General features: G+C 42.6%; 1 protein-coding gene across 1 annotated transcript in view; it reads right to left on the bottom strand.

Annotated features, from left to right (window-relative positions):
* The window catches only part of FRAS1 (Fraser extracellular matrix complex subunit 1), a 419,940-nt gene that overhangs the window by 271,981 nt on the left and 135,855 nt on the right, over positions 1 to 12,104 (bottom strand). The window contains 4 exon segments of the mRNA XM_087962750.1: positions 4,447 to 4,580; positions 8,274 to 8,433; positions 9,084 to 9,176; positions 11,063 to 11,170. Coding sequence (XP_087818876.1) covers positions 4,447 to 4,580; positions 8,274 to 8,433; positions 9,084 to 9,176; positions 11,063 to 11,170 — 495 coding nt within the window.

The following is a 12,104-nucleotide window of genomic DNA, read 5'->3' as shown; positions in this document are numbered from 1 at the left end:
TTATTTTTGAACATCCCCTGTAGATGCTCCTGCTCGATAATTAGCCAGGAGAGAACTGTTTCAGGAATCATTGCAGTCATACAGGATTAAAGTAATCTGAATTTTGGATATTGGATGCCTTTGCACTTGTATACAGGCATGATATTCCCTTCTGAAAAAAAAATCGGGGGCCGGCCAAAGAGACCCCCACCGCGCGAAATCGCTGCCCAGCTCCCTTTTCCTGCTGCTCAGCGGGCTCCGCTCCCACCGGGCTCCGCTCAGGTATCTGGCTGGGGCTGTCAGGAGTTGCTACCGCGTTGCCTCGGGAAGGGAAAGGCAAAACCAGGAGCCGCTGCTGCCGTTGCAAAGCGCCGCCGCGGCTCTTCCTTTTTGCCTTTCCCTTCCTGAGGCAACGCGGACTGGAACCACGCAGAGCCGCGCCAGCGGCAACTCCTGACTCGGGGCCTCCGAGGGGAGGAAGGAGGAGAAGAAGGGGGGGAAAGGGGGCGATTCCCAAAAAATCGAATTCGATTTTAATCGGAAGAATATCATGTCTGTTGTATAGGAAAGGAATCCAATCTAGGTCGGTCACTGAGACAAGAGGTTTAGTCTTCTGAAGAGTGTGTGCTCCCTCTGCTAGACAGAACTTCCCTGAGGATGGGCTCCAGCATGAATCCAGAAGCTCCAGAAGACAAAAACCTTTGGTCCTGGTGAAAAGATCCAGATTGGATCTTGCAACATTATCCTGGGACAAGTATATTTGCCTTCATTCGTGAAAAGAAAAATCTTTGTGTGGCTAGAATTACAAAGAGAATAATGCTCCATTAAAATATTTTTTTGTTAATATCCTGGAGGTATTATATTCTGGGAAGAAATAATTGCATACATTAATCTTGCGGCAAGGTTTAATATTTCCAGACACCGGTATTTAATGTTACCTAATGTACATGAGAATGGGTGGTTGCAATAGAAATAATCGAAATTGAACCTCAATGTTCCGCTTAAAAAAGTAGTCATTCAACACTGGGGAAAAAATAAATTTACGGCTTCAATTCCTCGGTGATTTGAAGTCCTGCAGTTATTGCAACTTATGAACAAGTTGCTTGCAAAGATTAGGTGTGGGCAATTACAATGAAAAGGAGTCATCCTTTATTATTCAAACTCTGCGTGTGTGGTGGGGGGGATGTCCCTTTTCCTTCATACACACACACACACACACACACACACTCATGAAGAAAGACCTCGTATTTGTAATGTGACTCCTGCTGGCTCTTTAAATTCAGGATGGAAGAGTGAAGGGAGACCACTGCAAGAGAGAAATTGTTTACTGCTGAAGTTGATGGTCCGTGTTGTTTGGCCTCCTGCTGCTAAGCACCATGTTCCTCCTAGTAACCCAAATGACTAGTCACCGATTTAGGGAGAGGCATTCCTCTTAAATGTGGAATAAAAGGAAAGCCAATAAGACAAGACACTTGTTTAATAGTAAAAGAATTGTGTGGCTTTAGAAATGGGTGGCTGTAAGAGAGGGAATGGCAGATAGAAGAGAGCACTAGATAAGAGCTAACAGAATTCAAGAGAGCTTGTGCGTACATTAGTGATTCTAGGCTGATTCCTCTCTTGACTCCACCTTCAGGCTCTGTCTGTCTTTCTCCTACAGAGGTAGATTTTTCTAGTGATTTCCCAGCTCTACTCCACAATGAATTATGGAACAACTTCTGTCCATGATAGAGTTAGAACAAAAGAGGCTCACTCTCTTTATTTGTGAGGACACGGTATTCCTAAATACGTTACAACGTCAAATAAGACGTATGTTCTATTTTCTGGTTCATAGCTACTTGCCCTAAATATTTAAAGCCTACTAGACACACACACATTACATGTGATAAAGCTTTAACTCTCTTACTTAATTAAGAGGTAAAGCAAAAAAGGACATCAATATTTAACTTAACTGGGAAGGGAGAAAAGGGAAACACAGCATCAATATTTTATTGAAATAACAGAATCTAGCAATTTGGTCACTGATTACAAGCAGAGTGACTTATAAACACTTGGCAATTCATTAAAATGCAATTATGTGCTAAGAGCAAATTAAGGCTGTAGTAAAGCCTTGATTTAATGGACCATTAGCGGGAGGATGTCTTGTTTTCCCAAAGGTCCGTTAAATCCAAATTTATGTCATTTGTGTTAATTTACCTTATTTTTACCTCATTTGCATCACGATTTCATGACACAGTTGGTACAAGTGGCATAAACAGTGCCATGTCCTTTACATGAGTTAAATGTGTGTAACATGAATATGCAAAAGAAGGTACATTAAGATAATTGTCTGGACTACTTTGGACTACTTTGGATATAACGATTCGTTTGGAAATGTAATTATCAGATACTTCTGAGGTCCATTAATTGGGGACTTTTACAGTCAAAGGTCCTCGGGTGATTATACAAGTAGTCCTTGACTTATAACAGTTTATTTAGTGATGGTCCAAAGTTACAATGGCAGTAAAAAGAGACACGACCATTTTTCACACTTACAACCACTGTAATATCCCCATGGACACCTGATCAAAATTCAGATGCTTGGCAACTGACTCATATTTATGACGGTTGCAGTGCTCTGGGGTTATGAGATTCCGTTTAACAGATAACAGATAATCAGAGTTGGAAGGGTCCTTTAAGTCATCTAGTACAACCCCTTGCCCAAGCAGGAGACCCTACACCATTTCTGACAAATGGCAGTCCAGTCTCTTCTTGAAAGCCTCCAGTGATGACTCTCCCACAACTTCCGAGGGCAAACTGCTCCATTGGTTGATTGTTCTCACTGTCAGAAAATTCCTCCTTATTTACAGGTTAAATCTCCCCTTGATCAGTTTCCATCCTTTGCTTCTTGTCCTGCCCTCAGGTGCTTTGGAAATTAGCTTGACCCGCTTCCTCTGTGGCAGCCCCTCAAATATTGGAAGACTGTTATGATGTCTCCCATGGAACTTCTCTTCACTAGACTAGCCAGGCCCAGTTCCTGCAACCATTCTTCACATGTTTTAGTCTTCAGTCCCCTAATCATCCTGGTTGCTCTTCTCTGTACTTTTTCTAGAGTCTCAACATCATTTTATAGTGTAGTGACCAAAACTGGATGCAGTACTCTAGGTGTGGCCTTACTAAGGTTTTATAGAGTGGTATTAGTACCTCATTTGATCTTGATTGTATCCCTCTGTTAATGCAATTTAGGATTGCATTAGCTTTTTTGGCTGCTGCTCCACACTGCTGGCTCATATTTGGCTGGTTGTCCACTAAGATTCCAAGATCCCTCTCACAGTTACTGCTATTAAGCCTGGTTTCACCCAGTCTATATGTATACTTTCAGGGGGTTTTGTCTAAGTGTAGGACTTTACTTTTCTTGACATTGAATTTCATTTTGTTGTTCTTGTTGCTGTTGTTGTTGTTATTATTATTATTATTGTTGTTGTTATTTTAAATACTCTATAGTGTGATTGTGATGTGGTGTTTGGGGTACTGTGTTGGAGTAGCTTTCAAATTTCATTGTATTCATGGAATGCAATGACAATAAAGGTATTCTCTCTCTAACTGCTTTCAATATTTGGGAGAAGCAGCAGTAGCCAGGTAAAAATACTTCCCATCCTTACTTCTCGAAAATCCAGCACAGCTCATACTTTTTCTCAAAGTATTGTAAAAGTCTACGGCTCCAGAAACATGAGAGGAGAAGGGAAGGAGGAAGAGGAGGAGGAGATGAAGGAGAAAGGGGGGACAGAGAGGGGGCAGGGGAACAAATGAGTGGAGGAGGAGGAAGGGAGGAGGAAAAAGAGGAGGAGGGGAAGGGGAGGGGAGGAGAAGTGGAGAGGGAGAATGGGAGAAGCGGGGAGAGGAGGAGGAGGAGAGGGGAGGAGAAGAGGAGGAGGAAAAGGAGAGGAACGGGATAGGAAGGGAAGCAGTAGAGGGGGACAAGGGGGGAGGAGGAAGAGGAGAAGGGGAAGGGGGACAGAAAACGGGAAGAAGAAGAAGGGGAAGAGGAAGAGGAGGAGGAACAGGAGGAGCTGGAAGTGATGTCTGGAATGTATGACCATTACAGGCAAGAAAGAAAGCTATTAGTCAATTGCCCAGGATCACACAAGCCACAAAACCCTATTTCTATGGGGATGCAACTGAGCAGGTGCGCTTCCTGATGATGTCATCAAGCCAAATCAGAGCGAGGGAACGCAGCTATTCAAACGGAAGAATTCTTTGGCCAAGCAGAAGAGGGGAGCCCAGTCTTTCATTTTATTGCACCTCTCCATAGCTGTAATTACGTTTCCTCTAGGAAACGTAAAATAGGGCCCGGTCTGTAAGCCTGTTTTCATTTATATTTTCAGTATAGAAAATTGTCAGGCAGCAGTTTCTCACGAGAGGATGCCTCGTCTAATTACAGTTTTTAAAAGTAATAAAATGCAAAGAAGTTGACGGCATGCATAATCTTACCGCATTACAGAATGCAGGTGGACAAATGACGGTGGAACACTGCAGAGAGCCATCCCGACAGATGCATTTGGCACACGGGCTCAGCTGCCATTCCTTCTTGTTCGGGATTATTTCTCCATCAAAAGCACAAGAGTCTAAAAGACATTAAAGACGGCCAAATTGGGTTCTGTGTTTATTACATTACAAGCAGGGCATATTAGAAGACAGATAACAGAATAACAGACTTGGAAGCAGTGGTGGGATTCAAATAATTTAACAACCAGTTCTCTGCCCTAATGATTTCTTACAATAATCAGTTCACCAAGCTGCTCAGAAAGTTAACAACCGGTTCTACTGAACTGGTACGAACTGGCTGAATCCCACCACTGATTGGAAGGGAGCTTGGAGGTCTTCTAGTCCAACCCCCTGCTCAAACAGGAGACCCTATACCAATAAAGACAAATGACTGTCCAGTCTCTTCTTAAAAGCCTCCAGAGATGAGCAACTACAACTTCTGAAGGTCATTTCACTGGTTAATTGTCCTCACTGTTAGGAAGTTCCAAGTCGCTTCTGTCCTTGATTAATTTCCATCCATTGCTTCTTGTCCTGCCTTCTGGTGCTTTGGAGAATAGTTTGACTACCTCTTCTTTGTGGCAGCCCCTCAAATATTGGATGACTGCCATCATGTTTCCTGTAGTCCTTCTTTTCTCTAGATTAGACTTACCAAATCATCCCCAAATCATCCCCTAATCATCCCCAATCATCGTTGTTGTTCTTCTCTGTTTATTTTAGTTTACTTTATTGTCATTGCACCTCATTCAAACACCATCTTCAGTGCACATCATGATAATAAACACAAACACACATCCTTCACCCTCCACACAATGAACCGAAAACCCGACACCACATCAACACTGCATTATACAGCAGGATTCAAAAGAGCTACTGCCCTGGGATAGAAGCTGTTTTTCAGCCTATTTGTCCTTGTTTTTATTATCCTGTACTGTCTGCCAGATGGTAATAGTTCAAAAAAAGGGGGTGCCCAGGATGAGATGGATCTTTGAGAATGTTTTGAACTTTCTTAAGGCAGCGGGAGCTATAAAGCTCTTCCAAAGAGGGGAGAGGGCAGCCCATGATCTTCTGGGCAATGAATTAACCCTCTGGAGTGCTTTCCTATCTGCCCCTGTGCAATTGGCAAACCATACAGAGGTGCAATAAATTACGATACTCTCTCTGGTGCAGCGGTAGAAGGTCACCAGCAGTTTTTCATCCAGTTCTTATTTCCTGAGAAGTCTCAGATAGTATAATCTCTGCTGGGCCCTTTTGACCAGGGCTGCAAGGTGAGCACCCCAGGTCAGGTCCTCTTTTATGGTAACACCCAGAAACTTAAAACTGCCCACTTGCTCCACTCGGTCCTTGGTCTTATTGGTGTTGAGGACCAAGTTATTGTCTCCAAACCACAAAAGCAACCGGTCTACCGCATCTCGGTAGGCAGACTCATCCCCCACGGAGATGAGTCCCCCCAATATTGTATCATCTGCAAATTTAGCAATAGTATTACTAGCATGAGTGGGAATGCAGTCATTCACATAAAGAGTATAGAGTAAGGGACTCAACACGCAACTCTGCTCTCTTTCCAGAGTCCCTACATCTTTTTTATAATATCATAACCAAAATTGGATGCAATATTCTAAGTGTCATCTTACCAAGGCTTTAAAAAGGCAGTACTAATACTTCACATGCAATACCCAGTCAAGCATTTCAACAACATTTCTGCAGTTCTTCTAAGAAAAGAATGCACTTCTGGGGCATGTAATGGTACAGCGTAAAACGCTGCAACTTAAGCACTTGTATGCAACATCGTTATGCAAGAATCGAAGGTTGGAGCTTGCATCATCAAACAATGATGCATATTTCATCACTTTGGAAGAACCACATTTAGGAACAGATGTCCATGCTTTTCTGCCAAAATCGCAGTAGTAAATATAACACAAAGGAGTGCTGGTTTTGCCCACAATTTTGAGGGAATGTTGGTTTCTATCACATTCAGACACTTGGCAACTGACTCCTGTTTATGATAGTTGTAGTGTTCCGGGGTCGTGTGATCGCCTTTTCCAACCTTCTGTCTGCAGGATTGTCTGGAACGCTACACATCCTGTTCACGACCTATTTTCCTTGTTACCTTCTGGGACGCGGCTTCGTGATGTCCGAAGCAGAAAACCCAGATTCAATCACAGTTTTGTTCCATATAGCATCAACCTTGGGAACGCTCAAGTTTCTTTTTTCTGCTCTAGACAATGGACAGTGTCCAAAATGGACAATGATTAATAATATATGCATATATATATTTGGGTGTAGATATATGTACCGTGTTTCCCCCAAAATAAGACCCTGTCTTATATATATATTTTTTGCCACCAAAAAAGTCACCAGCTCTTATTTTCGGGGGATGTCATCTACTAACTACCCTCACTTGTGCGCATCGTCCCCGGCCTCCTTCTCACTGTCAGAGGCCTTCAAAAACTTCTTCTTCTGCAGCCGGCAAGGCTTTCCTAAAGGCCTCTGCAGCCAGTAACAGAGCTCTGGATCGATCTGGAGCTTTGTTACCAGCTACAGAGGCCTTCAGGAAAGCCTTGCCAGCCTTACTGGCTGCAGAAGAAATGGGCCAGTAAGGCAGGTGTCAGGGTGTGCGAGGCCTGGCTACAACTGTCCAAAGGTAAGTAGTAGGGCAGCTCCACCACCACCCAATCCCCACCCTAGCTTAATTTTTACCCATCCACTCTGGAGTGGGTGGGATCTTAATTAGGGCTTTTTTTGTGGGGTAGGGCTTATATTGGGCCCATGTATAAAAATCAAGCTAGGACTTACTTTCAGGGTAGGTTGTATTTTTGGGGAAACAGGGTATATGTATGTGTATATGTAGTATCTGTATATGTGTGTTATGTATGTGTAGGGGTAGACATATACTTTCTTTTGAGAGCAGACAACAGAATTTCATTTTTAATGTGGGCAAGTGTGCCCTCAGTAAAAATGGCAATAAATCTTACCATCTTCTCTTCTCATCTTATCTCCTATTGTCTTATTTCCCATCTCCTCTCATCTCATCTTACCTTATTTCAAAGGTGAAGCCAGATTCACTTAACACCTGTGTTGCCGGTATGAATTTAACACCTGCAGTGATTCACTTAACAACTGTGGCAAGAAAGGCCGTAAAATGGGGCAAAATCCAAAAAACAGGTGTCTCACTTAACAACAGAAATTTTGGGCTCAATTGTGGTCATGAAGTCAAGGACTAGTTTTGTCCCATTTTCACGACTTTTCTTGCTACAGTTAAGCGAATCGAAGCTCCCGCTGATTTTGCTTGGCAGAAGGTCACAGGAGCCCAGGACTCCGTCATGAATATAAATCAGTTGCCAAGTTTCTGAATTTTGATTACATGCCCGTGACGAAGCTGCAACAGTCATAACTTTGAACGGTCACTAAACGAACAGTTCTAAATTGAGGACTACCTGTATATGCTTATATCAAATATCTAACAGGTTAGAATTTGCAGTGCCTGAGCTAGCAACACTGCTAAGCTTTCCAGGTGGCAATGCATGAGAAGGAGTGGCAGATCCTGAAAGCGGAGTTAAATGAGGAATCAGTCTAGAATCTCTACATAGCCACAAGCAAATTAAGTCAAACCTTCCTTGAGTTCAGTTGACCCTTATCTAACTCCAAACAGGTGCTAACAGCTAGTTGAAAAAAAATCCCTGTGCATAGGCTTTTCAGCAATAAATCAGTTTAACTGGACCCTGAGTTGTGGACTTTCAGGTCTTTATGAAATGACAAATAAAACAGTTTCTCACCTCTTCTGCTTACACACTTGGGACAGCATTCTCCTGGACCAAGATGTTCCACTTCATCGTCCTCGCAAAAAAGAGCAGAGCAGCGTTTGGGGGCACAAGTAACCCTCCCGTTAGCACAAGAGCAAGTCCTGCATCCCGAACCGGCCCATTCAGCATTAGGCTTCGAGGAAAGACCAGAAGAAAAAGAAATGAGCAGGAAAAGTACAGGAAAAAGAGTCACATATGTTTTACATGACAGCTGCCTGCCAAGGAAACCACATCCCACATTTGTAATGCTCGCATTTGCTAGAAAATGGGAAAGTTGTGGAGAGAAAGAGAGGGGGGGGAGAGAAACTGACAGATGATAGATGGATGGATGGATGGATGGATGGATGGATGGATGGATAGAGAAATAGAAGAGATAGACAGAAGAGATTAGATAGATAGAGAGAGAGAGAGAGAGAGAGAGAGAGAGAGAGAGAGAGAGAGAGATAGAGAGATAGATAGATAGATAGATAGATAGATAGATAGATAGATAGATAGATAGATAGATAGAGATATATATATATAGAGAGAGAGAAGAAAGATAGATAGAAAGATAGATAGACAGATAGAAAGATAGAGAGAGAGAGAGAGAGAGAAGAGAGATAGATAGATAGATAGAAAGAGAGAGAGAGAGAGAGATAGATAGATAGATAGATAGATAGATAGATAGATAGATAGATAGACAGATTCATAACTTTCATATTGTATAATTCTCGTAATGAAATAATGTAAGTTCCCATCTGGGGCACAACAGATTAAAGAAAATACCAGAAATACAGTACTTACTTCTCTGAGTTGTCCTTTGTACTCACAAAACCCTTCCGTTCCTTTAGCACACTCAGGGCAGCAAGCATTGGGCGATATTTGAAGTATTTCCCCCTGAACAGATAAATATTATGCAAATGCCACTCACGTTCTTTCAACCAGCATTTCTTTGCATTTGTATTGCTATTAATATTCTTTTTTAAAAAAGACTGATCTTACTGCCCTTCAAAACGGACTCTCCTGGGATCCCTTGTCACCTGCTGAAACTTCAACAAGTTCAGTTTTTTTAAAAAAAGCAGAACAATTAAAAATGCACCATGTCAAGTCAGAAATGCCAAAAGGGAGGCAGCCAAATGCTTCTCTGGAGGCTCAAATATTCAGATTGGAAGGTAGTAAAAGGCCTGAAAAAATAAACCATGATTTTTTTCTGGCAACGGAAAAACAATGAAGAAAGCACCTTATTTTTACTGGAGGCTATTATCGTAGGAATATGCAGTATAAAGAAGGAGATTCTTCCTACAGATCTTAAGTTACAGCACCCAGATCCTCTACAACAGGGGTCCCTAACTCCCAGTCGGTGGACCGGCACTGATCCGCGCCATGCCAGAAACAGGGACGCGCAAACAAGCGAAGCCCCATTCGTGGGATGCAGGCAGCATGTGAAACCACGCCCCTTCCAGGCCCCCAAAAAAACTCTCTCCGCGGAACCAGTCCCTGGTTTCCCAAAAGTTTGGGGACCACTGCCCTATAAATCTGGAAAGTGGAAAGGAATCTCAGCTACATATCACATTCAGACAGTGTACCTACCATGCTGGTTAATTCATACTGAAGAGCTTTACCTGGCACCTACATCAGAGGAACATTGTTTCATGGTATTGATTATGCTACAGTATCAGTTTGGTACTGATTGTATCAAGGACATTGGGGAAACATTGGGGAATTCTGTTTGATACGGCCTATCCATCCCAACTCTCTGACTCTTATCCCATTAATTCCTGTGCCTACATCAGAGGAACATTGTTTCGTGGTACTGATTATGCCACAGTATCAGTTTGGTACTGATTGTATCAAAGACATTGGGGAAACATTGGGGAAACATCGGGGAACCGTTTGATACGGCCTATCCATCACAACTCTCTGACTCCCATTAATTCGTGTGCCTACATCAGAGGAACATTGTTTCGTGGTACTGATTATGCCATAGTATTAGTTTGGTACTGATTGCATCAAGGACATTGGGGAAACATTTGGGAATTCTGTTTGATACAGCCTATCCGTCACAACTCTCCAACTCTTATCCCATTAATTCGTGTGCCTACGTCAGAGGAACATTGTTTCATGGTACTGATTATATCCCTGTATCAGTTTGATGCTGATTCTATCAAGGGCAAGCAACATCATGCCCTCTGATAACATTTGGACCATATTTCTGATAAAATGCTCCAAGTATGTTGTGTCTGGATGATCCAAGACATCTGGAAAAAAGGACCCCAGGCAGGTTGGCTGAAGTCTACAACAATGACCTCAAAGGAGACCCCAGCTTGTTGACCAGCTGATCAAGACCTCTCTAGAGCAGGGGGTCTCCAAACTTAGCATGTCCAGCTGGGGAATCATGGGAGTTGAAGTCCCCAAGCCTTAACTTTATCATTTTTATTTCATTATATAAAATACAAAGAAGAAAAGAAAATAGGAAATTAAGGAAGGGAAAGGGAATGGGGGAAAGAGGGTGTAAGATACAAGAGGGAACAGAAAAGGAAAGAAAAGGGGGCATTGACTTCCAACTCGTCCCCAAGTCTTAAGTCACCAAGCTTGGAGACCTCTTCCGCCCTAGAGTTTCAATCTAGGATCTTTTCTACTTGGGGACTTGAACCTCCAACCTTCAGCATTCCAAGCAGAAGCTTTTCTCCTGAGCTTAGTGAGAGCAACTGAACAACTCAGCCTCGGGGGCCTCCCAACTCATCCAGGTCCCACGTGGATGTCCCCGGCTTGTCTTCTCTTACCTTCTCAAAGTTGCAGCGAGGGTCTCTGCACGCCACAGCTTCACACAGGACAACATCACCATGGCAACCACACTCTCGGCACGAGTCCAGCTTCCAAACAGTGGTGTTCTGCAAACAAACCATAATCCCTGGATTAAAATTCTATTTAAATAAAAAGAAAAGAAAAGAAAGAGTTCACATGGCATGCAATTATGGGACACCAGGATAGGGTTCTGATGATTTGAAAAGGGTTTTGTGTTACCGAGGTGGACTTGGCCACTGGGATTTGTCTACTCCGTGCTGATTAATACCCATGGCTGTAATAAGTCCAAAGCTATTCATGTCATACTTTCAAAACGTGTAATCAAAAGACTCAGGTCTGCAATGAAAAGCAATCAATTTGAGCTGCAAAGTAATTGATCCACCTAAGCTCAGGAGCTACAATCTGATTAGAGCTTCTCCTCCGTAGAGTTCAGGTTTCTATAAACAGATTCAGGCTGGGAATTTAATGACTTCCAAAGGAGCATTTGATGCTTTCATTCATATTAAAATTAATGTCCTGGAAAAATTACCTGGGGTGCCGAACAGCTTCTGTGTTATGTTCTGTGTTATGCAAAGAGGCTAAAAGGATTAAGAGTTTGCTGGAGATAAGAAGAGGAGTGGTACACAGGAAGAAAAGATCCGGGCATGCAGTGAACTCAGGTATACAATAGATGTCAGACCTATTTCTTATTGTCTGTAATTGATAGCAATAGCACTTAGACCAAGAGCCTTCAAACTTGGCAAGTGTAAGACTTGTGGACTTCAACTCCCAGAATTCCTGAACTAACATGACTGGAGGAGGAATTCTGGGAGTTGAAGTCCACAAGTCTTAAAGCTGCCAAGTTTTGAAGACCCCTGCTCTAAATTCATATTCATATCAAATGTGTGGCCCGAAATTAAGGCAATGAGCTTTGTACGAACACATTGGCCCATCAACATTTCTGTTGAAGTTGCTATATCCTTTTGAACTAAAATTGCTAGTATAAGTTGCTGGTAGAATTAGGCTAAATCTTGAATGATC

This window comes from Notechis scutatus, chromosome 4 (genome assembly GCF_049901735.1).
Source record: "Notechis scutatus isolate UNSWTSFEM ecotype Mainland chromosome 4, rNotScu1.2, whole genome shotgun sequence".
NCBI lineage: Eukaryota > Metazoa > Chordata > Lepidosauria > Squamata > Elapidae > Notechis > Notechis scutatus.
This window is presented reverse-complemented; position numbering and strand designations above follow the sequence as displayed.